General features: G+C 46.5%; 1 protein-coding gene across 2 annotated transcripts in view; it reads left to right on the forward strand.

Moving 5' to 3' along the window:
- The first annotated feature begins 1,049 nt into the window (after positions 1 to 1,049).
- The window catches only part of LOC130356826 (acetylserotonin O-methyltransferase-like), a 61,445-nt gene continuing 35,137 nt past the window's right edge, over positions 1,050 to 27,357 (forward strand). The window contains exons 1-2 of one of the 2 annotated variants that reach the window (XM_056558813.1): positions 1,050 to 1,221; positions 10,889 to 11,018. In XM_056558813.1, the coding sequence (XP_056414788.1) occupies positions 1,050 to 1,221; positions 10,889 to 11,018 (302 nt within the window). Of the gene's footprint in view, positions 1,222 to 4,543; positions 4,953 to 10,888; positions 11,019 to 27,357 lie in introns of those variants that run through there. The other variant, XM_056558814.1, reaches the window with a different exon arrangement.

Below are 27,357 nucleotides of genomic sequence, written 5' to 3' on the forward strand. Positions count from 1 at the left end.
GAAGAAAGGCTGTGAACACAAAATAGCATAGAATTAGAAGTTGTTTTTTTATTTTTATTGTTAAACACAACCCTACAGCCATGGTTTCTCATGCTTCATTTTACAGATTGTATTTGGTATAAAGGAATACTATTCAGGCAGTTCCCAGTGTTTCTTCCACTTTGATCGGTCAGAGCTCATCAGTCGGATCGGGAGGCCAGTCGGACAGTGAAGCGCGCTTCAGCCAGTTATTACTCACGATCGCAGCAGGTCTCAGAACTGAGACCTTATATGATCTAAACTTTTGACACATTTGGATGACATATCATAAGTTTATATAAGTGACAATAATACTTTAACCGCTTAACCCCTCAAAGACACAGCCCATTTTGGCCTTAAAGAGCACCTGTGACCAAACTAAACTTTTATTATATTGTTCCTTATGTAATAATAAGACACTTTGCTGTTTACTTGTTGTTAAAATTCTCAACCTTTAGGCTCTGTTCTGTTCCCTGCTCAAGTCAAACAGTTAGTCTGCCTTTTTTTTTTTTTTTTATGTTTACGCCATTCACCATACAGGATCATTAATATTATATTTTGTTTGTTCGGGCATTTACTCACGCTCTGATACCATATATCTATGAAGATGGACAAACATTTTTAAAGGTTTGTTCACATTGGCATATTTAAATGCAAGACAGCTGCAAGTTTGAATCGGGGGTGGCCTTCCTTTGCAAATTTCCAGCGACTATATCTCCGCTGTGGAAAATCTGATGCAGACCCATTATTTAAGTCATCATTATATAAAAAAAAAAATGATGGCATACACAAATGACTGGCTGTAATTTCCTGCACAGCCAAGAGGCTGGAAGTGCAATTGTGCATGTGGAAACTCTGAAAGAAACAAGCAAATACAGCCCCCTTCATTCCTACTGTTGGTTTGGGTCACAGAGGTCAGGTCCTCACTAACTGTAAAGTTAATGCTAATTCTAGTAATATGTCATAATAATTCTAGTACTGATAGGAAGTAGAGACTCTAAAGTATTTTGTCGCTCTTTCCCTTGCAGACCATGTTTACAGCATGTGAAGTGGGAGTTTTTGATTTACTACATGAAGCACAGGAACCAATTCCAGCTGCAACAATCGCTTCTCGCTTGGGCACCAGTGTGGATGGGATGGAGCAGCTGCTTGATGCCTGTGTTGGACTGAAACTTTTGAACGTTGACTTACAAAACAATAAAGGTAACTTTATTTCAAGAAAAATAAAATGTCCTAATAGGAGTTTTGAATATGGGATACAAGCAGTTCAATGAAATTACAGTTTTTTTTCTCAGTAATCTGGGACCCTGTGGTTGCCATGTAACAGAGCACACACTTTCATACAGCACATTTTTAGAAATACCCACCCGTGTCTTTGGGGTCCCCTACCTGTATTACCTCTCTTGGCAGGCTGATCCCGTGCCTCCGCTATCTGGGAGCTGGGGTACATATCTGCAGCATTGCCTCCACCCAACGGAGCATCTGAGGTAGGGATGTGAAAACTTTGTGAATGTCCGTCACCGAACCTCAAGACCTCTACTCTTAGTAAGAAGACAGGGTGTCCTGTTGTGGTACAGGGGAGAAGGCTTTAGGCTTACCCTCATACCACCTGTAACCAGGTCAGTCCAGCTGCAGTTTCTCTCACTGATTTCACACAGGCTGTCTGGGATCAGCTGTTATCTCTCCACCTCGCCAGCAGATCTTTCTCCGCTGCTGCTCTCCTCTTTGAGGCAGATTCTTACAACCTCCCAGCACAACATTTCTTTTTTAAATTGCAATTTTATTGAAAAGACATACACAATGACATAGTAGGTGAATATGCCAGGGATAAGGCAGAGAATTATATCACACGTTCAGGAAACAAGACAGATTGCGAACAGAAACAGTAAAACTGTAGGCCACAGCATAAAATAATTTAATAAAACAGCATAACTCAAGCATGTAGCATTTCTCATAACAAGATGACCCCACAAATTCAGGAAAGATGGCTAGTGTGCCCATGTGGTATTACAAAGACCTACAGAAAAGGCATGAACATAAAGCACAGCATAAAACACTCTCTTGCAGTAGTAGTGCTGGCAGAGGGAGTGCAGCATATACTCAGCAGGGAGCAGGAACTGGACCCCCATTCGATAGCTGTTTTGGTGCTGGAAAATCATGGCAAGCTTGCTGCATAGCTTCTCCCTATAAAAATTCTATTTAGCCTCTTTCTCAGAAGGTGAAAAAAAAATCCCCTATTTTGGCTTTATACCGAGGGTCTAAGAGTTTGGCTATCCAGTAATCATCTAGTTTCTTTAAGTGTGCAATATGCCTGCGCAAGCAAGAAAGTATATAGCTAGTCATCCTTGCCAGCTCTTCTGAGAACCCAGTTTGTTCTGCCTCCATCCCATACTGCCAAAGTTGGTCATGGTCCTCATTTGGATCATCATCCCTGTCATCCTGTGTAGGCTCCTCATCCCCTGTCTTCAGCAGATTTCAGTCAGATGGGAACTCTCTTTCATCCCTCTTTCCTCAATCATCGGCGGCATTATGTCACTAATTCCGCTGTTGTCCTTGTTGACAAATCCTGTTGCCTCTTTGAAATGCTGGAACATGTGACAGATGTCTCTGATTAGCTGCCAATCCGTGTCACTGCTTCGCTATGCTGGTATAGGCAGTCCAACATGCGTAATGTTGAGTTCAACTGTGATGGAATGTCGCAAATGAGGCAGTGTTGAGGCAGACTGTTTTGTCACTGTAGGTCGGCATGTTTAAAAACATATGTTTAAAAACATAAGAACAGCTAAACAGAATGCAAAATTTCCTGCATGTAGCCAGACAATTTCTCAGGAAACATTTGATGACCAGATTTAGCTTGTGTGCTGTACAAGGAGATTGGGTCATGCCACCAAGACTCAGTTTTTACAATGTTTGTGCTGTATTGGTTACCATGTTTCCTAATGTCAGATCATGACCAGAAAGCCAGCGTGAAACTTCCTGTTGCAGACAGGGCTGCTAATTCTTTACTGTGTGGCTTTTCTCACCCAGGCTTAGCAGATGTAATGCAGCATAGCAACGCTTGATTTTGCACTGATTAATGGAAGGGGGAGGAGGGTAAGCTACAATTTTTCCTGTGTGGATGCAAAATGTCCATGGAGGAAGACTTGAATAAGGAGGAAGATAGGCTTCAGGTTTCAGAAGTTGAACAGGATTGACACAACCTTGGAGGTGTCATTATAATTTCCTGGCCTTATTGTGGTGGAACCGCAATCTACAGAATTTTGATTTAGTATGCCGTAACAGAACTGGATTGGCCCTGGCCATACCTACTACTCCAATTATCTACCATGGCATGTGAACCAAAAGCTGCATGGAGTGGCCCACCCTTTCTGCCACAACATTGATGAGGACAAAAAAAAGAAAAAGATTGTACAGCCTACAGACAAGGCCTATCTGCAAGACAATTGAGAGGGATCTGAAGGAGCAGCAGCAGGGGGAAAGTTTCCCTCACTTGGGTCATCTCTACTGTCCCACGCAGCCTTATGATGCTGCTACACGTACCTACGTACAGACATATTTTCTGTACTCATGCCCAGGCCACATCCTACATTTTATTTTGCAGAGATGGCACAGTGCCACGTTTTGAGCATCTGGCAAGGTAGAAAAAAAATTCCACATAGCAGAATACCGGGCAGGGAAGGCACCACCTGCCTGTGCCCCTCCTCTGGAAGGTTTTCTTTTTGAACCTACAGCATGAAGCAGCATTGCCATCTCCTGAGGTGATCAGAACAGCAGACCTACATCTATTATGTTTGACAGGAATTCTGGCCCTAACTCAGCTTCGCTGTTCTTCACTGACTCCTCACCTGTTTCCTATGTCTAGTCCAACACTACATTGTAGTTATCATCAAACTCCTCACTAGTGCTACGCCCAGCCACTGCTTCCACCTCCAGCATCTCAACATCACACTCCAGAGGTTGACTATCCTCATACAATTCCCCCCTCATGGCTAATGCTATCCTTCTGCTTAGCACTACAGAGGTGTCATTACACTTTCCTCGTTCTGCAAGTGACTCGAAACAGACCTGTATTGGCCCTGGCCATACCTACTACTCCAATTATCTACTGTGGCATGTCCAACAACTGCATGGAGTGGCCCACCCTCTCTGCCACAACCCCGATGAGAATGAAACAGAGAATGTGCTGCCTGTAGACCAGGCCTGTCTGCTAGACAGTTAGGATTGATCTGAAGGAGCAGCAGTGGGGGCAAAGTTTTCCTCATGTTGTGGATCATCTCTAATCTCCCACGCAGCCTTGTGATGCTGCTACATGTGCCTCAGTAGAGACATAGTTTCAGTACTCATACCCTGGCCACATCCTACTTTCTGTTTGCAGAGATGGCACAATACAAGGAGAGAGAAAATGGAACAGTCTGTCTAGGGCAGACATGTCCACCACGTCATGTAACTAAAGACGATGAGAAATCCACTTTCAGCTGGCTAACTGTCAAATCATCGAAAAACTTTGAGGTCGACCATCACAGCAGCACTCCACCTGGCCATTATAGATGAGTGGCCAGAAAAAAGCCTCCCAAGACAATGGGGAAGATTTTCAAAATCTGCACAGAGGAGTAGTTGACCAGTTGCCTATGGCAACCAATCAGATTGCTTCTTTCATTTTTAAAAAAGGCCTCTGAAAAATTAAAGAAGCTATCTGAATGGTTGCTATCACTCTTCCCATCACAGGTTTTGATTTATTTTCCCCTATCAACCACAACAACACAGGATTGGCTTAGTGAATTTCATTTAGTGACCCAGCCAAAGCAATGATGTGAACACAATCTAATATCTCTGGAGATACCTGAAAATGGCTTCCACTGACAGCCCACCATCCATCCTGACAGAGCTAGAGAGGATCTGCAGGGAAAGAAATGGCAGAAAATCCCCAAATCCAGGTGTGTAAACCTTGTGGCATCACATCTAAGAAGACAATAGTGTCACGATTCGGCTGGCAGGAGGTGGATCCTCTGTGCCAGAGAGGGATTGGCGTGGACCGTGCTAGTGGACCGGTTCTAAGTTACTACTGGTATTCACCAGAGCCCGCCGCAAAGCGGGATGGTCTTGCAGCGGCGGTAGTAACCAGGTCGTATCCACTAGCAACGGCTCAACCTCTCTGACTGCTGAAGATAGGCGCGGTACAAGGGAGTAGACAAGAGCAAGGTCGGACGTAGCAGAAGGTCGGGGCAGGCAGCAAGGATCGTAGTCAGGGGCAACGGCAGGAGGTCTGGAACACAGGCTAGGAACACACTAGGAAACGCTTTCACTGGCACAATGGCAACAAGATCCGGCAAGGGAGTGCAGGGGAAGTGAGGTATACATAGGGAGTGCACAGGTGAACACACTAATTAGAACAACTGCGCCAATCAGTGGCGCAGTGGCCCTTTAAATCGCAATCGCAGAGACCCGGTGCGCGCGCGCCCTAGGGAGCGAGGCCGCGCGCGCCAGGACAGGACCGACGGAGAGCGAGTCAGGTACGGGAGCCGGGGTGCGCATCGCAAGCGGGCGCCACCCGCATCGCGAATCGCATCCCGGCTGGAGGCGGTATCGCAGCGCACCCGGTCAGTGGATCTGACCGGGGCGCTGCAGTAGCGAGGATGTGGCGAGCGCTCCGGGGAGGAGCGGGGACCCGGAGCGCTCGGCGTAACAGTACCCCCCCCTTGGGTCTCCCCCTCTTCTTGGAGCCTGAGAACCTGAGGACCAGACTTTTGTCTAGGATGTTGTCCTCAGGTTCCCAGGATCTCTCTTCAGGACCACAGCCCTCCCAATCGACCAAGAAATTTTTTTTTCCTCTGACCGTCTTGGAGGCCAGTATCTCCTTTACGGAGAAAATGTCAGAGGTACCGGAAACAGGAGTGGGAGAAACAAGTTTGGGAGAGAAACGGTTGATGATGAGTGGTTTAAGAAGAGAGACATGAAAGGCATTAGGAATACGAAGAGAAGGAGGAAGAAGAAGTTTGTAAGAGACAGGATTAATTTGGCACAAGATTTTGAAAGGACCAAGATAGCGTGGTCCCAGTTTGTAGCTGGGGACACGGAAGCGGACATATTTAGCGGAGAACCATACCTTGTCTCCGGGAGAAAAAATGGGGGGAGCTCTTCTTTTCTTATCGGCAAACTTTTTCATGCGAGATGAAGCCTGTAAAAGAGAATTTTGGGTCTCTTTCCATATGGTGGAAAGATCACGAGTCACTTCATCCACAGCGGGCAGACCAGAGGGCAAGGGAGTAGGGAGGGGGGGAAGAGGGTGACGGCCGTACACCACGAAAAATGGGGATTTAGAAGAAGATTCAGAGACTCTGAAGTTGTACGAGAATTCGGCCCATGGTAGAAGATCTGCCCAGTCATCCTGGCGGGAGGAAACAAAATGCCGTAAATAGTCACCCAGGACCTGGTTAATTCTTTCTACTTGCCCATTGGATTGAGGATGATAAGCAGAAGAGAAGATTAATTTAATCTTGAGTTGTTTACAGAGGGCCCTCCAGAATTTTGACACGAATTGGACGCCTCTATCCGAGACGATCTGCGTGGGCAAACCGTGAAGACGAAAAATGTGTACAAAAAATTGTTTTGCCAACTGAGGCGCTGAAGGAAGACCAGGAAGAGGAATAAAATGTGCCATCTTGGAAAATCGGTCAACGACCACCCAAACAACAGTGTTGCCACGGGATGGGGGTAAGTCTGTAATAAAGTCCATACCAATCAGAGACCAAGGCTGTTCGGGGACAGGCAGAGGATGAAGGAGACCAGCAGGCTTCTGGCGAGGAGTCTTATCCCGGGCACAGACAGTACAGGCCCGCACAAAATCAACAACATCCGTCTCCAGAGTCGGCCACCAATAGAAGCGAGAGATGAGTTGCAAGGACTTTTTGATGCCCGCATGGCCAGCGAGGTGGGAGGAGTGACCCCATTTGAGAATACCGAGACGTTGGCGTGGAGAAACGAAGGTCTTCCCTGGAGGAGTTTGCCTGATGGAGGCTGGAGAAGTGGAGATCAGACAGTCAGGAGGAATGATGTGTTGCGGAGAGACCTCTACTTCCGAAGCATCCGAGGAACGAGAGAGAGCATCGGCCCTAATGTTCTTGTCGGCAGGGCGAAAATGAATTTCAAAGTTAAAACGGGCAAAGAACAAAGACCACCTGGCCTGGCGAGGATTCAGCCGTTGGGCAGACTGGAGATAGGATAGATTCTTGTGGTCGGTGTAAATGATAACTGGGAATTTTGATCCCTCCAGCAGATGCCTCCATTCCTCAAGTGCCAATTTAATGGCCAGTAGTTCTCGATCCCCGATGGAGTAGTTCCTCTCTGCCGGAGAAAAGGTCCTAGAAAAAAACCCACAAGTAACAGCATGCCTGGAAGAATTTTTTTGTAGAAGGACCGCTCCAGCTCCCACAGAGGAGGCATCAACCTCCAATAGGAAGGGTTTAGATGGGTCAGGTCTGGAGAGCACGGGAGCAGAAGAAAAGGCAGACTTGAGTCGTTTAAATGCGTCTTCCGCTTGAGAAGACCAGGACTTAGGATTGGCATTCTTCTTGGTTAAAGCCACGATAGGAGCCACAATAGTGGAAAAATGTGGAATAAATTGTCTGTAATAATTGGCGAACCCCAAAAAACGTTGGATAGCACGGAGTCCGGAGGGGCGTGGCCAATCTAAGACGGCAGAGAGTTTATCTGGGTCCATTTGTAGTCCCTGGCCAGAGACCAAGTATCCTAGGAAAGGAAGAGATTGACATTCAAACAGACATTTCTCCATTTTGGCATAAAGTTGATTGTCTCGAAGTCTCTGAAGAACCATGCGGACATGCTGGCGATGTTCTTCTAAGTTGGCAGAAAAAATCAGAATATCGTCCAGATACACAACAACACAGGAATATAAGAGATCACGAAAAATTTCATTAACAAAGTCTTGGAAGACGGCAGGGGCGTTGCACAGGCCAAAGGGCATGACTAGATACTCAAAGTGTCCATCTCTGGTGTTAAATGCAGTTTTCCATTCGTCCCCCTCCCTGATGCGGATGAGATTATAAGCACCTCTTAAGTCCAGTTTGGTAAAAATGTGGGCACCTTGAAGACGATCAAAGAGTTCTGAGATAAGAGGTAGGGGGTAGCGGTTCTTTACCGTGATTTTATTAAGTCCGCGGTAATCAATGCAAGGACGTAGGGAGCCATCTTTTTTGGACACAAAGAAAAATCCAGCTCCGGCAGGAGAGGAGGATTTGCGGATAAACCCCTTTTTTAAATTTTCCTGGATGTATTCAGACATAGCAAGAGTCTCTGGGGCGGACAGAGGATAAATTCTGCCCCGGGGTGGAGTAGTGCCCGGGAGAAGGTCAATAGGACAGTCATAAGGCCTGTGAGGAGGTAAAGTCTCAGCTTGTTTTTTACAAAATACGTCTGCATAGTCCATATAAGCCTTAGGGAGACCGGTTACAGGGGGACCCACAGGGTCACGGCAGGGAGTTCTGGAAACCGGTTTAAGACAGTCCTTGAAACAAGAAGTACCCCAGCTCTTGATCTCTCCTGTGGACCAATCAAGGGTTGGGGAATGGCGTTGAAGCCACGGTAGTCCAAGGAGAATTTCGGAAGTGCAATTGGAGAGGACCAAAAACTCAATTTTTTCGTGATGAGGTCCGATGCACATTAGGAGGGGTTCCGTGCGGTAACGCACGGCACAGTCCAATCTTTCATTGTTAACACAATTGATGTAGAGGGGTCTGGCGAGACTGGTCACAGGGATGTTGAACCTGTTGATGAGAGAGGCCAAAATAAAATTTCCTGCAGATCCGGAATCCAAGAAGGCCTTAGTGGAGAAGGAGAAGGTAGAGGCAGATATCCGCACAGGCACAGTAAGGCGTGGAGAAGCAGAGTTAACATCAAGAACTGTCTCACCTTTGTGCGGAGTCAGCGTACGTCTTTCCAGGCGGGGAGGACGGATAGGACAATCCTTCAGGAAGTGTTCGGTACCGGCACAGTACAGGCAAAGATTCTCCATGCGGCGTCGTGTCCTCTCTTGAGGTGTCAAGCGAGACCGGTCAACTTGCATAGCCTCCACGGCGGGAGGCACAGGAACAGATTGCAGAGGACCAGAGGAGAGAGGAGCCGAGGAGAAAAAACGCCTCGTGCGAACAAAGTCCATATCCTGGCGGAGCTCCTGACGCCTTTCGGAAAAACGCATGTCAATGCGAGTGGCTAGATGAATGAGTTCATGCAGATTAGCAGGAATTTCTCGTGCGGCCAGAACATCTTTAATGTTGCTGGATAGGCCTTTTTTAAAGGTCGCGCAGAGGGCCTCATTATTCCAGGATAATTCGGAAGCAAGAGTACGGAATTGGATGGCGTACTCGCCAACGGAAGAATTACCCTGGACCAGGTTCAGCAGGGCAGTCTCAGCAGAAGAGGCTCGGGCAGGTTCCTCAAAGACACTTCGAATTTCCGAGAAGAAGGAGTGTACAGAGGCAGTGACGGGGTCATTGCGGTCCCAGAGCGGTGTGGCCCATGACAGAGCTTTCCCAGACAGAAGGCTGACTACGAAAGCCACCTTAGACCTTTCAGTAGGAAACTGGTCCGACATCATCTCCAAGTGCAGGGAACATTGCGAAAGAAAGCCACGGCAAAACTTAGAGTCCCCATCAAATTTATCCGGCAAGGATAGTCGTAGGCCGGAAGAGGCCACTCGCTGCGGAGGAGGTGCAGGAGCTGGCGGAGGAGATGATTGCTGGAGCTGTGGTAGTAGCTGCTGTAGCATCACGGTCAGTTGAGACAGCTGATGGCCTTGTTGCGCTATCTGTTGCGACTGCTGGGCAACCACCGTGGTGAGGTCGGCGACAACTGGCAGTGGAACTTCAGCGGGATCCATGGCCGGATCTACTGTCACGATTCGGCTGGCAGGAGGTGGATCCTCTGTGCCAGAGAGGGATTGGCGTGGACCGTGCTAGTGGACCGGTTCTAAGTTACTACTGGTATTCACCAGAGCCCACCGCAAAGCGGGATGGTCTTGCAGCGGCGGTAGTAACCAGGTCGTATCCACTAGCAACGGCTCAACCTCTCTGACTGCTGAAGATAGGCGCGGTACAAGGGAGTAGACAAGAGCAAGGTCGGACGTAGCAGAAGGTCGGGGCAGGCAGCAAGGATCGTAGTCAGGGGCAACGGCAGGAGGTCTGGAACACAGGCTAGGAACACACTAGGAAACGCTTTCACTGGCACAATGGCAACAAGATCCGGCAAGGGAGTGCAGGGGAAGTGAGGTATACATAGGGAGTGCACAGGTGAACACACTAATTAGAACAACTGCGCCAATCAGTGGCGCAGTGGCCCTTTAAATCGCAGAGACCCGGCGCGCGCGCGCCCTAGGGAGCGAGGCCGCGCGCGCCGGGACAGGACCGACGGAGAGCGAGTCAGGTATGGGAGCCGGGGTGCGCATCGCGAGCGAGCGCCACCCGCATCGCGAATCGCATCCCGGCTGGAGGCGGTATCGCAGCGCACCCGGTCAGTGGATCTGACCGGGGCGCTGCAGTAGCGAGGATGTGGCGAGCGCTCCGGGGAGGAGCAGGGACCCGGAGCGCTCGGCGTAACAAATAGGCTGTAAATGCTGCAAAGGTGCTTCAACTATGTAATAGGTAAAGGATCAATAAAATATTCTTGGTTTTTCCTTTACAATAAATGTGAAAAGATTTCTAACAATCTGTTTTCATTTTGTCCCATTGGGATATTGAGTGCAGTAATATAATATGATCTTTTATTAATTGATAAAGTCAATATTTACAGGCTAAGTAAAATGTTAGCTGCAATTTCATGGAACTGATAGATGTCCTACTTTTGTTTTATTTCTTTTAAGGTTATTATTCAAATTCTGATGTTTCCACTGAATACTTGGTCAAGTCCAGCCCAAGGACACTCTATCACATGATGACCCATTACTCTAATTCTGTATATAAATCCTGTCACTTCCTACCGCAAGCTGTAAGGTACTGTGTGTAAATATAGATGATAAAATTACACATAAAACATGACTCATAATGTTCCTGTGTTGTTGATTTTTTTAAAAATATGTAGACTCCACAATCAGAAAGACCCAGACCAGGACCCCCATTTATAAAAAAAATAAAATAAACACTTTACCATTTAAACTCTTTTCATTTGTATTTAAAGTTATTTTAAGATATACCATGTGATAGAATTTAACCATGCTAAAGAGATTTGTCCACAGAAGACACATATCCCCTATCTGCAGATCAGGGGAGGAGTGTCTAAGCAGTTGGGGTCCGACCACTGTAAGTGTCACTTCTTATCCCGGTGTCCCAGATCTTCATTTAACTATATGGTCTGCACCAAGATAGTTAACCAGGTGCGGACTGACAACACTTAGGGCCCCCGGACCAAATAAAGCAAGGGCCCCCTGTCGGCCCCTGGCCACACCGCTACCCTGCCCCTATTCTACCCAAATCCCTCCTCATACACCACTTCTACATACAAAATAAAATAAAATATATATAACGTAGGTAAGATAATTTTACATGACCAATAATACCTGTATATAAGGAGTGTGTGTATATATATATATATATATATATATATATATATATATATAACTTCAAAAAATGGTGCGGCACTCCAAATATCCAAAAAAATAACTTATTTATTCCACATGTCAAACAGTGCGACGTTTCAGCCCCTCAATGGAGCTTTTTTCAAGCATAGTGATACCACACACAGGCTGGGGTTATATACCCAGCTCAATAATAAACAGTAATTACATAATTAATCAATACAGTGATAAAAATACATAAAATGACAGTGCAATTTACAAAAAATAAAGTGCTTAAGAGTACCATAGGTACATATATAATGTGTACAGTGTCACAGTGAAAGTTTTAAAAGCAATGTGGCTTGAATATACAAAACTCCATCATAATAATAGTTAATAATACACCACTGATGCATATAAACATTAATTAAATATACATACACAGAAAACGCCTACCCGCTCTGTTGCCATGCCGTTCGCCACGTTTGGCTTGTATACAAAAAGTATGCGCCTGCGCCAGAAAATCTCCTAATCTGTTCACATCCTGTTTCCGGGATGCCTGGCCAGTCACGTGGGGCGCCATGCGATCACATGACCACAGGAGCTAACACGTGACCATCAACCAAAAGTCTCCATGGCAACGGCGGCGCTGACAGCACCGCCGTCTCCATGGAGACCACCCGTCGGGAACACTTCTAACATGGATGCCCAGTGTCACGATGCCGGCTGGCAGGAGGTGGATCCTCTGTGCCAGAGAGGGATTGGCGTGGACCGTGCTAGTGGATCGGTTCTAAGTCACTACTGGTATTCACCAGAGCCCGCCGCAAAGCGGGATGGTCTTGCTGCGGCGGTAGTGACCAGGTCGTATCCACTAGCAACGGCTCAACCTCTCTGACTGCTGAAGATAGGCGCGGTACAAGGGAGTAGACAGAAGCGAGGTCGGACGTAGCAGAAGGTCGGGGCAGGCAGCAAGGATCGTAGTCAGGGGCAACGGCAGGAGGTCTGGAACACAGGCTAGGAACACACAAGGGAACGCTTTCACTAGGCACAAGGGCAACAAGATCCGGCGAGGGAGTGCAGGGGAAGTGAGGTATATATATGGAGTGCACAGGTGAACACACTAATTAGAACCACTGCGCCAATCAGCGGCGCAGTGGCCCTTTAAATCGCAGAGACCCGGCGCGCGCGCGCCCTAGGGAGCGGGGCCGCGCGCGCCGGGACAGGACCGACGGAGAGCGAGTCAGGTACGGGAGCCGGGGTGCGCATCGCGAGCGGGCGCCACCCGCATCGCGAATCGCATCCCGGCTGGAGGCGGTATCGCAGCGCACCCGGTCAGTGGATCTGACCGGGGCGCTGCAGTAACGAGAGTGTAGCGAGCGCTCCGGGGAGGAGCGGGGACCCGGAGCGCTCGGCGTAACAGTACCCCCCCCCTTGGGTCTCCCCCTCTTCTTTGAGCCTGAGAACCTGAGGACCAGACTTTTATCTAGGATATTGTCCTCAGGTTCCCAGGATCTCTCTTCAGGACCACAGCCCTCCCAGTCAACCAGAAAAAAGGTTTCCCTCTGACCTTTTTGGAGGCCAGTATCTCCTTTACAGGAAAGATGTCCGAAGAACCGGAGACAGGAGTGGGAGAAATAAGTTTAGGAGAGAAACGGTTGAGGATGAGTGGTTTAAGAAGAGAGACATGAAAGGCATTAGGAATACGAAGAGAAGGAGGAAGAAGAAGTTTGTAAGAGACAGGATTAATCTGGCACAAAACTTTGAAAGGACCAAGATAGCGTGGTCCCAATTTGTAGCTGGGAACACGGAAGCGGACATATTTAGCGGAGAGCCATACCTTGTCTCCGGGAGAAAAAATGGGGGGAGCTCTTCTTTTCTTATCAGCAAACTTCTTCATGCGTGATGAAGCCTGTAAGAGAGAATTTTGGGTCTCTTTCCATATGGTGGAAAGATCACGAGTTATTTCATCCACAGCGGGCAAACCAGAGGGCAAGGGAGTAGGGAGGGGGGGAAGAGGGTGACGGCCGTACACCACGAAAAATGGGGATTTGGAAGAAGATTCAGAGACTCTGAAGTTATACGAGAATTCGGCCCATGGTAGAAGATCTGCCCAGTCATCCTGGCGGGAGGAAACAAAATGCCGTAAATAATCACCCAGGACCTGGTTAATTCTTTCTACTTGCCCATTGGATTGAGGATGATAAGCAGAAGAAAAGTTTAATTTAATCTTGAGTTGTTTACAGAGAGCCCTCCAGAATTTTGACACGAATTGGACGCCTCTATCCGAGACGATCTGCGTGGGCAACCCGTGAAGACGAAAAATGTGTACAAAAAATTGTTTTGCCAACTGAGGCGCTGAAGGAAGACCAGGAAGAGGAATAAAATGTGCCATCTTGGAAAATCGATCAACGACCACCCAAACAACAGTGTTGCCACGGGATGGGGGTAAGTCTGTAATAAAGTCCATACCAATCAGAGACCAAGGCTGTTCGGGGACAGGCAGAGGGTGAAGGAGACCAGCAGGCTTCTGGCGAGGAGTCTTGTCCCGGGCACAGACAGTGCAGGCCCGCACAAAATCAACAACATCCGTCTCCAGAGTCGGCCACCAATAGAAACGAGAGATGAGTTGCACGGATTTCTTGATGCCCGCATGGCCTGCGAGATGGGAGGAGTGACCCCATTTGAGGATTCCGAGGCGTTGGCGTGGAGAGACGAAGGTCTTCCCTGGAGGAGTTTGCCTGATGGAGGCTGGAGAAGTGGAGATCAGGCAGTCAGGAGGAATGATGTGTTGCGGAGAGAGCTCTACTTCCGAGGCATCCGAGGAACGAGAGAGAGCATCGGCCCTGATGTTCTTATCGGCAGGGCGAAAGTGAAATTCAAAATTAAACCGGGCAAAGAACAGAGACCACCTGGCCTGGCGAGTATTCAGCCGTTGGGCAGACTGGAGATAGGATAGATTCTTGTGATCGGTGTAAATAATAACTGGAAATTTAGATCCCTCCAGCAGATGCCTCCATTCCTCAAGTGCTAATTTAATGGCCAGTAGCTCTCGATCCCTGATGGAGTAGTTCCTCTCCGCCGGAGAGAAGGTCCTAGAAAAAAAAACCACAGGTAACAGCATGCCCGGAAGAATTTTTTTGTAGAAGAACCGCTCCAGCTCCTACTGAGGAGGCATCAACCTCCAATAGGAAGGGTTTAGATGGGTCAGGTCTGGAGAGCACGGGAGCAGAAGAAAAGGCCGACTTGAGCCGTTTAAAGGCGTCTTCCGCTTGAGGAGGCCAGGACTTAGGATTGGCATTCTTCTTGGTTAAAGCCACGATAGGAGCCACAATGGTGGAAAAATGTGGAATAAATTGTCTGTAATAATTGGCGAACCCCAAAAAACTTTGGATAGCACGGAGTCCGGAGGGGCGTGGCCAATCTAAGACGGCAGAGAGTTTGTCTGGATCCATTTGTAGTCCCTGGCCAGAGACCAAGTATCCTAGGAAAGGAAGAGATTGACATTCAAACAGACATTTCTCCATTTTGGCATAAAGTTGATTGTCACGAAGTCTCTGAAGAACCATGCGGACATGCTGGCGGTGTTCTTCTAGGTTGGCAGAAAAAATCAGAATATCGTCCAGATACACAACAACACAGGAATATAAGAGATCACGAAAAATTTCATTAACAAAGTCTTGGAAGACGGCAGGGGCATTGCACAGGCCAAAGGGCATGACCAGATACTCAAAGTGTCCATCTCTAGTGTTAAATGCCGTTTTCCATTCATCCCCCTCCCTGATGCGGATGAGATTATAAGCACCTCTTAAGTCCAGTTTGGTAAAGATGTGGGCACCTTGGAGGCGATCAAAGAGTTCAGAGATAAGAGGTAGAGGGTAGCGGTTCTTTACCGTGATTTTATTAAGACCGCGGTAGTCAATGCAAGGACGTAGGGAGCCATCTTTTTTGGACACAAAGAAAAATCCAGCTCCGGCAGGAGAGGAGGATTTGCGGATAAACCCCTTTTTTAAATTTTCCTGGATGTACTCAGACATAGCAAGAGTCTCTGGGGCGGACAGAGGATAAATTCTGCCCCGGGGTGGAGTAGTGCCCGGGAGGAGGTCAATAGGACAGTCATAAGGCCTGTGAGGAGGTAGAGTCTCAGCTTGTTTTTTGCAAAACACATCAGCAAAGTCCATATAGGCCTTAGGGAGACCGGTTACAGGGGGAACCACAGGGTCACGGCAGGGAGTACTGGGAACCGGTTTAAGGCAGTCCTTGAAACAAGAGATACCCCAGCTCTTGATCTCCCCCGTGGACCAATCCAGGGTTGGGGAATGTCGTTGGAGCCACGGTAGTCCAAGGAGAATTTCGGAAGTGCAATTGGGGAGGACCAAGAACTCAATTTTTTCTTGATGAGGTCCGATGCACATTAGAAGGGGCTCCGTGCGGTAACGTATGGTACAGTCCAATCTTTCATTGTTAACACAATTGATGTAGAGGGGCCTGGCGAGACTGGTTACCGGGATGTTGAACCTGTTGATGAGAGAGGCCAAAATAAAGTTTCCTGCAGATCCGGAATCCAAGAAGGCCATAGTAGAGAAGGAGAAGGTAGATGCAGATATCCGCACAGGCACAGTAAGGCGTGGAGAAGCAGAGTAGACATCAAGAACTGTCTCACCTTTGTGCGGAGTCAGCGTGCGTCTTTCCAGGCGGGGAGGACGGATAGGACAATCCTTCAGGAAGTGTTCGGTACCGGCACAGTACAGGCAGAGATTCTCCATGCGGCGTCGTGTCCTCTCTTGAGGTGTCAGGCGAGACCGGTCAACTTGCATAGCCTCCACGGCGGGAGGCACAGGAACGGATTGCAGAGGACCAGAGGAGAGAGGAGCCGGGGAGAAAAAACGCCTCGTGCGAACAAAGTCCATATCCTGGCGGAGCTCCTGACGCCTTTCGGAAAAACGCATGTCAATGCGAGTGGCAAGATGAATGAGTTCATGTAGATTAGCAGGAATTTCTCGTGCGGCCAGAACATCTTTAATGTTGCTGGATAGGCCTTTTTTAAAGGTCGCGCAGAGGGCCTCATTATTCCAGGATAGTTCAGAAGCAAGAGTACGGAATTGTATGGCGTACTCGCCAACGGAAGAATTACCCTGGACCAGGTTCAGCAGGGCAGTCTCAGCAGAGGAGGCTCGGGCAGGTTCCTCAAAGACACTACGAATTTCCGAGAAGAAGGAGTGTACAGAGGCAGTGACGGGGTCATTGCGGTCCCAGAGCGGTGTGGCCCATGACAGAGCTTTTCCAGACAGAAGGCTGACTACGAAAGCCACCTTAGACCTTTCAGTAGGAAACTGGTCCGACATCATCTCCAAGTGCAGGGAACATTGTGAAAGAAAGCCACGGCAAAACTTAGAGTCCCCATCAAATTTGTCCGGCAAGGATAGTCGTAGGCCTGAAGCGGCCACTCGCTGCGGAGGAGGTGCAGGAGCTGGCGGAGGAGATGATTGCTGAAGCTGTGGTAGTAGCTGCTGTAGCATCACGGTCAGTTGAGACAGCTGGTGGCCTTGTTGCGCTATCTGTTGTGACTGCTGGGCGACCACCGTGGTGAGGTCAGCGACAACTGGCAGAGGTACTTCAGCGGGATCCATGGCCGGATCTACTGTCACGATGCCGGCTGGCAGGAGGTGGATCCTCTGTGCCAGAGAGGGATTGGCGTGGACCGTGCTAGTGGATCGGTTCTAAGTCACTACTGGTATTCACCAGAGCCCGCCGCAAAGCGGGATGGTCTTGCTGCGGCGGTAGTGACCAGGTCGTATCCACTAGCAACGGCTCAACCTCTCTGACTGCTGAAGATAGGCGCGGTACAAGGGAGTAGACAGAAGCGAGGTCGGACGTAGCAGAAGGTCGGGGCAGGCAGCAAGGATCGTAGTCAGGGGCAACGGCAGGAGGTCTGGAACACAGGCTAGGAACACACAAGGGAACGCTTTCACTAGGCACAAGGGCAACAAGATCCGGCGAGGGAGTGCAGGGGAAGTGAGGTATATATATGGAGTGCACAGGTGAACACACTAATTAGAACCACTGCGCCAATCAGCGGCGCAGTGGCCCTTTAAATTGCAGAGACCCGGCGCGCGCGCGCCCTAGGGAGCGGGGCCGCGCGCGCCGGGACAGGACCGACGGAGAGCGAGTCAGGTACGGGAGCCGGGGTGCGCATCGCGAGCGGGCGCCACCCGCATCGCGAATCGCATCCCGGCTGGAGGCGGTATCGCAGCGCACCCGGTCAGTGGATCTGACCGGGGCGCTGCAGTAACGAGAGTGTAGCGAGCGCTCCGGGGAGGAGCGGGGACCCGGAGCGCTCGGCGTAACACCCAGTACCCGGGTCCAGCCCACTGACACACAAACGCAGCGGCCGTGGGCAATGAAAACTAAATAAATAAGTGAAAAAAATATCCAATGTGCAATGAATGAATACATGTATTGTGTCTGTGTCTGTATGGCTGAATATACCTAACAATGTGTGAGAAGGTAAATGAAAAATGCAAAATAAAATATAATTAATAAAAATGAAAATAATTAATTAAAATTAAAATAATTAAAAAAAACATTTTTTATAAAAAAATAATAATGATGAAGATAATACATGGAATGAAAATAATGACAAAAACACAAAATAAACAAAATAGTATATATATAAAAGAAAAAGCTCTCTACATTATGAAAGCCGACTCCATTGGCATTAGTCCCACAAGGGGTATGGGTATCTATTAACTTATTAGCATTTCAGGACTGGGAGCCTCCCTGGTATGCAGAACCACCACTCCTCCCCCCGTGTAAAGAGGGCATAGGTCTGGCAGTAACCGGGGGACCTGAGGCTGTGAGGCCATATAGCCCCCATGGCCCCTGGTCTACCCCCTGCATCCAATTCAGGAGTGTGCCAGCCATCAAGCAGCGCCAATCCCATGCCTAGCATGAAGCGATTTACGTACCACATATGGAGGGCTATCTAAGGGGTAAAACACATCCCTACAGAACCCTAAGATGAATAATAATAATAAAAAAAGAAAAAAAGACAAAATGAAAAAAACTTATTAATTAAAATACAACAAAAAAATATAATAATAATAAAATAAAAAAAATAAATAATAAATGAAAAAAATAAAAAAATATAAAAATGAAAAAATAAGATTAAAAATTGTTTTAAGAAAAAACAAAAAATGGTGAATGCTGAAGAAAAATACACTAGTGCAAAATGTGTGTAATCTTATCAGTGATGTCCCTTCCACAGCAGCTGCGCTACATCAGTTACATAGGCTAGAACCCGAGCGCTGTAGCATCCATTAAACCGGTCAGAATAGGTTACTACCATAAAAAACATTTTTTTGTAGATACAGAACAGCACAAAAAACATAGTGATATGTAAATAGGCACAGAACGGGTGGCGTATTTCTTCACATTCCATCGAATCCTTCCTATCTTCCATATCTGAAAGGTATAAAAACAAGATATCAATATACAATATGGGTATCACCACCATATGTATGAAGGAAGAAGTGAATGGCAGGTTAAAATGTCTCTCAGGGTTCTATCTAAATGGCATTAAATTCAACGTTCAATCCATTGGGCTTCAAACAGTTCAATTGGTGTATCCACCAAAGTTCTCTTTTTCTAAGCTTGGCCAGTCTATTCCTCCCTCTCGCTGGGACTGGCACATGGTCAATGGCCATAAATCTGACCTGTTTTTCGTTGTGACCCTTTTCACAGAAATGTTTGGCAACTGGCAAGTCAAGTTTCGCTCGTCTAATTGAGTATCTATGGTTGTTCATCCTTGTCTTAAGGCTCCATGTGGTTTGACCCACATATAGGAGTTTACAAGGACAAAACAACACATAGATAACCCAAGTAGAGTCGCATGTGAGATAAAACTTCAAAGAGTAAGTCCGTTTGGTGAGAGGATGTACAAAGCTAGATCCTTTGACCATTAATGAACAGTTCACACACCCCAAACAAGGGAATGAACCCAGTTTAGGTGTGGCAAGTGTCGTCTGGGCATGATCAATGTTAGATGGTAATGTACTCTGTCCCAGTCTGTCCTTGAGGTTCTTGGACCTCCTGTATGACATTAGTGGCTTATTGTTGAATTCTACAATATCACCAAAGCTCCTGCTTAAAATATTCCAATGTTTATTCAATATAGTAGAAATTTGTCCACTGCACGTGGAATATGTAGAGGTGAATGGAATTCTGTTCATCTTGGTCTTGGGTCTAGCTGTCATAGTAGATTCTCTAGTCATAAGTGATATAGTGTTCCTATGTTGGTCCACCAATCTACGTGGGTATCCCCTGACAGTAAAGTCACCGGTCATTTTGTCAAGTGTCTCTTTTAAGGTCTCCTCGTCATCAATCACTCTCTTCGCCCTCAGCATCTGGCTGAAGGGGAGAGACTGTACCATTTTCCTAGGATGGCAACTGGTGTAATGCAATAGAGTGTTCTTATCTGTAGATTTAGAGTAAAGGCTTGTGTGTAATGTGCCCCCTTCATTTTTAACCAACACGTCAAGAAAACTCACACAGTCACTAGACTGAACCATAGTAAATTGTATAGCAGAATCAATCCTGTTAAGAAATGTATGGAACTCTTCTAGTTCCTCCAGCGACCCTTCCCATAGGAGGAAGATGTCGTCAATAAATCTCCACCACCCCAGACAATGTCTGAAGTGGTGGGATGAATAGACGACACCTTCCTCCATGGCCGCTATGTAGAGGTTGGCGTACATGGGCGCCACATTAGTCCCCATGGCGGTCCCGACTAGTTGCAAAAAATATTGTTCTTCAAAAATAAAATAATTATGGGTCAATATTAAATGAAGTAACTGCAACATAAAGTCTTGGGCCGCCATGGAGTACTGTGATTTAGACAATGTATGTTTAACCGCATCAATACCTGCCTCATGCCTAATAGAAGTATAAAGGCTAGTTATGTCAAAGGACACCAAAATTACATTGGGGGGAGCTCTGATGTTGTTGATTTTGTTCAAGAAATCACTAGTGTCACGTATATACGACTTTGCCGAAAACACAAATGGTCTTAATATCTTATCAAGAAAAATAGAGGCGTGGCTAAGGACGGAGTCCCGGCCCGAAACGATGGGCCTTCCAGGTGGATCAACTAGTGATTTATGGATTTTCGGCAAGACGTATATCGAAGGAGTGACAGGAAACCTCACAATCAAAAATTCTTTCAACTTATCATCAATAATCCCCTCTTCAAATGCTTGGTCAATCAAACCAGTCAGTTTTGTCATGATGTCGCTTCTAGGATCCCTGTCTAGTTTACAGTAAGTATTGGTGTCAACAAGTTGTCGATATATTTCATTTCTGTATTTAATTGTGTCCATCACCACGACCCCACCGCCCTTGTCTGCGGGTTTTATGGTGAGGTCGTGGTTCTGGACCAATTCTTTCAAAGCCACATGTTCATCTTTGGACAAATTACTGTGTTGAATCCCATTGGTTTCAACGTTAGTTCTGAGCCGTTCAATATCACTCCTAACCAGTCCCACATATGTCTCCAAAGGATGGGAGACCACTGTGGGATTGAAAGAGGACTGATTGAACAGCTCAAACTGTTTTAAATGTAATTCACAACCTCTCTCCGCATCTAGGGGGGTAACACTGGAATTATCATGAACATCAAACCAGATTTTGAGTTTAAGACGTCTAAAAAAGCCTTGTAAGTCACACTCTAAAGCAAACCAATCTGGACTAGTAATGGGACAAAAGGTTAGACCTTTGGATAACAGCAAAATTTGTGACTTAGTGAGTTCATAAGAGGAGATATTTACCACAGTGTTGGCGGAACTCAGTTCTTCTTCTTCTGTGGTTTCGCGAACTGTAACTTGCCCTGTTTCTGATTCCTTGTCTTTACGTTGCCTGTGTCGTCGCCGACCGCCCCTTCTTGTTGGTCTCTTGAGGGGGTATTGGGTGGAGGCTCGGCAGTCAAAGAGTCCTTGACTAAAAAAGAAGATTGGTCATTGGTTTTAACAAACGGTATTTTATTCTTCTTCCCCCGCCAGGGAGTCCCGCTTTGTTGTCTTCCATCATTGAAATCCATCTGGTTCCAGGTATACACACGTCCCTTGTTATAGTCTCCCAGATCTCTGTGCCACTTTTTCTTTTTAGTATCCATGGTCTCATTCCTGAACTTATCAAAAAATTCCTTAGTTTTGTCTTTATATGCAGAGAGTTCATCACCCGAAAGCATGGTTGTCAAATTGGTCTCAAATACACACATTTTCTCTTTAGCTGTCGACAATTCCTTTTGTAAAAAATCCAAGTTAAGTAAAATAATGTCCAAAGCATAATGATCAGAGATCTCTTCAAATTTCTTTTTAAAGTCATTGTTATCAGTGAAAACAGTTGGTCTCAATCTAGACCGCATGCCCCTGGGTATTCTCTTGCACTTATAGTATTCACCCAAAGTCACAAGGTGCAATTCCAACATAATGATCCTTTTGGATTCATATTCAAAATTACGTTTAATATCCGCAATAGTGGGTACCGCTAAAAAAGTAGCATCGCCCTGGACGCCATTCAAAATCCTGCTAACTTCCCCTTCAGCATATGAAGAGACATGGGAAAAAACTTCATCTAAATCAGACTCCATTCTAGTGTGCCAGCAAACCAATCATTAGATAGATGTCCAAAAAAATGCAGCACTACTATACCACAGTAGACGGGTGCCAGCTCCTCAGGCTCGATCACAGCCAATTGATAACTTCAAAAAATGGTGCGGCACTCCAAATATCCAAAAAAATAACTTATTTATTCCACATGTCAAACAGTGCGACGTTTCAGCCCCTCAATGGAGCTTTTTTCAAGCATAGTGATACCACACACAGGCTGGGGTTATATACCCAGCTCAATAATAAACAGTAATTACATAATTAATCAATACAGTGATAAAAATACATAAAATGACAGTGCAATTTACAAAAAATAAAGTGCTTAAGAGTACCATAGGTACATATATAATGTGTACAGTGTCACAGTGAAAGTTTTAAAAGCAATGTGGCTTGAATATACAAAACTCCATCATAATAATAGTTAATAATACACCACTGATGCATATAAACATTAATTAAATATACATATACAGAAAACGCCTACCCGCTCTGTTGCCATGCCGTTCGCCACGTTTGGCTTGTATACAAAGAGTATGCGCCTGCGCCAGAAAATCTCCTAATCTGTTCACATCCTGTTTCCAGGATGCCTGGCCAGTCACGTGGGGCGCCATGCGATCACAGGAGCTAACACGTGACCATCAACCAAAAGTCTCCATGGCAACGGCGGCGCTGACAGCACCGCCGTCTCCATGGAGACCACCCGTCGGGAACACTTCTAACATGGATGCCCAGTACCCGGGTCCAGCCCACTGACACACAAACGCAGCGGCCGTGGGCAAGGAAAACTAAATAAATAAGTGAAAAAAATATCCAATGTGCAATGAATGAATACATGTATTGTGTCTGTGTCTGTATGGCTGAATATACCTAACAATGTGTGAGAAGGTAAATGAAAAATGCAAAATAAAATATAATTAATAAAAATGAAAATAATTAATTAAAACTAAAATAATAAAAAAAAACATTTTTTATAAAAAAATAATAATGATGAAGATAATACATGAAATGAAAATAATGACAAAAACACAAAATAAACAAAATAGTATATATATAAAAGAAAAAGCTCTCTACATTATGAAAGCCGACTCCATTGGCATTAGTCCCACAAGGGGTATGGGTATCTATTAACTTATTAGCATTTCAGGACTGGGAGCCTCCCTGGTATGCAGAACCACCACTCCTCCCCCCGTGTAAAGAGGGCATAGGTCTGGCAGTAACCGGGGGACCTGAGGCTGTGAGGCCATATAGCCCCCATGGCCCCTGGTCTACCCCCTGCATCCAATTCAGGAGTGTGCCAGCCATCAAGCAGCGCCAATCCCATGCCTAGCATGAAGCGATTTACGTACCACATATGGAGGGCTATCTAAGGGGTAAAATATATATATATATACCGTATTTATCGGCGTATAACACACACTTTTTTAGGCTAAAATTTTTAGCCTAAAGTCTATGTGCGTGTTATACGCCGATACACCCCCAGGAAAGGCAGGGGGAGAGAGGCCGTTGCTGCCCGCTTCTCTCCCCCTGCCTTTCCTGGGGTCTAGAGCCCTGCTGCCGGCCCTTCTCTCCCCCTGGCTATCGGCGCCGCTGCCCGTTCTGTCCCCCTGACTATCGGTGCCGGCGCCCTATTGCCGGCGCCGATAGCCAGGGGGAGAGAAGCGGCGCCGATAGCCAGGGGGAGAGAAGGGGCAGCGGCACCCATTGCCGGCGCCGCTGCCCCGTTGCCTCCCCCCATCCCCGGTGGCATAATTACCTGTTGCCGGGGTCGGGTCCGCGCTGCTGCAGGCCTCCGGCGTGCGTCCCCTGCGTCGTTGCTATGCACGGCGCGGCGCACTGACATCATGCGCCGCGCCGTGCAGCGCATAGCAGCGACGCAGGGGACGCACGCCGGAGGCCTGCAGCAGCGTGGACCCGACCCCGGCAACAGGTAATTATGCCACCGGGGATGGGGGGAGGCAATGGGGCAGCGGCGCCGGCAATGGGTGCCGCTGCCCCTTCTCTCCCCCTGGCTGTCGGCGCCGCTTCTCTCCCCCTGGCTATCGGCGCCGGCAATGGGGCGCCGGCACCGAAAGTCAGGGGGACAGAACGGGCAGCGGCACCGATAGCCAGGGGGAGAGAAGGGCCGGCAGCAGGGCTCTAGACCCCAGGAAAGGCAGGGGGAGAGAAGCGGGCAGCGACGGCCTCTCTCCCTCTGCCTTTCCTGGGGGTGTATCGGGGTATACACGCACACACACGCACCCTCATTTTACCATGGATATTTGGGTAAAAAGCTTTTTTTACCCAAATATCCTTGGTAAAATGCAGGTGCGTGTTGTAGGCCGGTGCATGGTATACCCCGATAAATACGGTAAATATATATATATATATATAAATATATATCCACACAATAACTGGATAATACCAACATACTGTACTGAATTGAACCACTATACACACACCAGTATTCCCCCATACAGTTCTCAAATAGTGGTAGATACCAGCTGTACACACAATGTGTATACCATATAAATGATTACAGTTACAATTGAGGGCTCACAATCAACATTTTTTCTGATCAGTGTCGTCCTTTTTCGTTTCCCTCTGTTCGTATGAGACCGCCATGTCGACTTCTTCAAGCCAAAACATATGTTAGACAAACATGTTACACTCTGCATTTTTACAGTGCCCTCCCCTCCTCTACACAATCTCCCTATCTATAGACCCCAAACTGTTATAATGCCCTCCTGCACAGTAAAAAGGGCAGGTAGGTAGGTAGCCAGGTAGGTATGTAAGTAGGTGTGTAATTAGGTAGCCTGGTATATAAGTATCCAGGTAACTAGCTAGGTAGTTTGTCATTACATCACTTATTTTACCATAAAATTTATGGTGAAAGCAAATAACAATATTTATGGGTCGAATTTTCTTTTAAAAACAGCACAGTTTGCAAGTTTTGGAGGGATTTGTTACTACACAAAAATGACACATTGGCCCAGATTTATCAACTGTGTTAGAGAAAAAGTGGAGTGATTTTCCTACAGCAACCAATCACAGCTCAGTTTTCACTTTACCAGAGTTTGTTAGCTGAGCTGTGATTGGTTGCTGTGGAAAAATCACTCAATTTTTTCTCTCACACAGGTTGATAAATCTGGGCCATTATCTTTATGATAATAGTATATTATTACAACGATACCCACTTTATATAGGTTTGTATTATTTAACTACTTTAAAAAAATTATAGCTTTTTGTAGGAAAATGTGTATGTTTCAAATCATCCTCTTACCCCTATAACTCTCTTATTTTTCCGTGTATGGCGATGTATGAGGACTCGTGATCTGTAGTTTTTATCTGTACCATTCTTGTTCAGATTGGGCTCTTTGGTCTTTTTTTTCTTATTATAGATGAAGGTATATGAAGTCACCAAAACTCAGCAATACTGGAAAAATGTTTGATGTCATTCCAAAGCAAAATTGGTGGCACAAAATACAAGCCCTCATATAGTTCTGTAGGTGGAAAATTGAAAGTGTTAAGATTTTTAGAAGATGAGGAAGAAAAAACCAAAGTGCAAAAATGAAAAAGCCCTGAGTCCTATATTAAAGTTTTCTCACCATTTTAAGTCCCTATAGGGAACTGTCACATGAAACCTTTTGTTTGCAAACACTGAACAATGCTCTACTATAGCACTGCATTGATCAGTGTTATAGGTGTTCTATTTATTCAGGCTGCCTATATTCCTGGAGCGCCAATCTGACGGAACTGAGCCAGGTAGGGCCCTTCAGCCTTCCTCCCAGCTGATTGGGACTCTGTGATTTTGCTGCTGTTGTCCCGATCAGCTTCCCTAACTGAATAGCACATGCGTTTTAATGCTTTTAGACACTGCCATCAACTTTGATAGCAGCGTCTAAAGGGTTAAAGGGGTACTCCCATGGAAAACTTTTTATTTTTTTTTAAATCAACTGGTGCCAGAAAGTTAAACAGATTTGTAAATTACTTCTATTAAAAAAAATCTTAATCCTTCCATTACTTTTTATGGTCTGAATACTACAGAGGAAATGGTTTTCTTTTCGGAACACAGAGCTCTCTGCTGACATCATGACAACAGTGCTCTCTGCTGACATCTCTGTCCATTTTTGGAACTTTCAAAAGCAGCATATGTTTGCTATGGGGATTTTCTCCTACTCTGTACAGTTCTTAAAATGGACAGAGATGTCAGCAGAGAGCACTGTGGCCATGATGTCAGCAGAGAGCTCTGTGTTCCAAAAAGAAATTCAGCAGCTAATAAGTACTGGAAGGATTAAGATTTTTTAATAGAAGTCATTTACAAATCTTGGTGGAAGAATGAATGAAAAGTCGGCAACTCACCATGCTGGTTCATGTGAGATCCTTCTTTATTCATGGCATACTCACATGCAATAGACAGGGGAGAGACAGACTGTGGGGAGTACAACAAATAGGCTTCTTTTTGCTTTTCATTTACAAATCTGTTTAACTTTCTGGCACCAGTTGATTTAAAAAAAAAAAAAATTCCACGGGAGTACCCCTTTAATGTTGGACATCAGCCTGATTGGTCATGTCTGGCATTAGCCGAGGGTCCTAGCTAATGATTTATACAACACAGTGGGAGCAGGCACAGTGCTTACATGTACGCCTTGCGTCCTTAGGGCTCATTCACACGGACAGATCCACAGCGTATTTTATGCTGCGGATCCGCCGGCAATGGACCTTACAGGGTACCTTCATCTGTGCCTGCTCATAGAAGCAATCTGCCCCTATGAGCAGACATGCTTTGATGTGTGAGTCACCGCACGCATGCATAGTATACCCACACACATCGGGGCTGCTCTCAGCCTAGCTCAGGGAGCAGGGGGAGTGGCTGCGATGTGTGTGAGTATACTGATGATGTGCAGGATTTTTTCAAGCTGTGTTCAGTCATTCAGTTTACACTGAAATCTGCAGCAGAAAATCCTTTGCATCAAATCTGCACAGAATACTGTACGTGTGAATAGACCATTAAGGGGTTAATGACAAATAAACAAGCGGTGTGTTCACATGTTGTTGCCCCAGTGGGATCACATTCCCTCCTCCAGTGTCCACAGGTCACCAACAGGTCATATTACCAGAAATTTTGGGGGGGAAAATCGT

Source organism: Hyla sarda, chromosome 2 (assembly GCF_029499605.1).
Source record: "Hyla sarda isolate aHylSar1 chromosome 2, aHylSar1.hap1, whole genome shotgun sequence".
In the NCBI taxonomy this organism is placed as follows: domain Eukaryota; kingdom Metazoa; phylum Chordata; class Amphibia; order Anura; family Hylidae; genus Hyla; species Hyla sarda.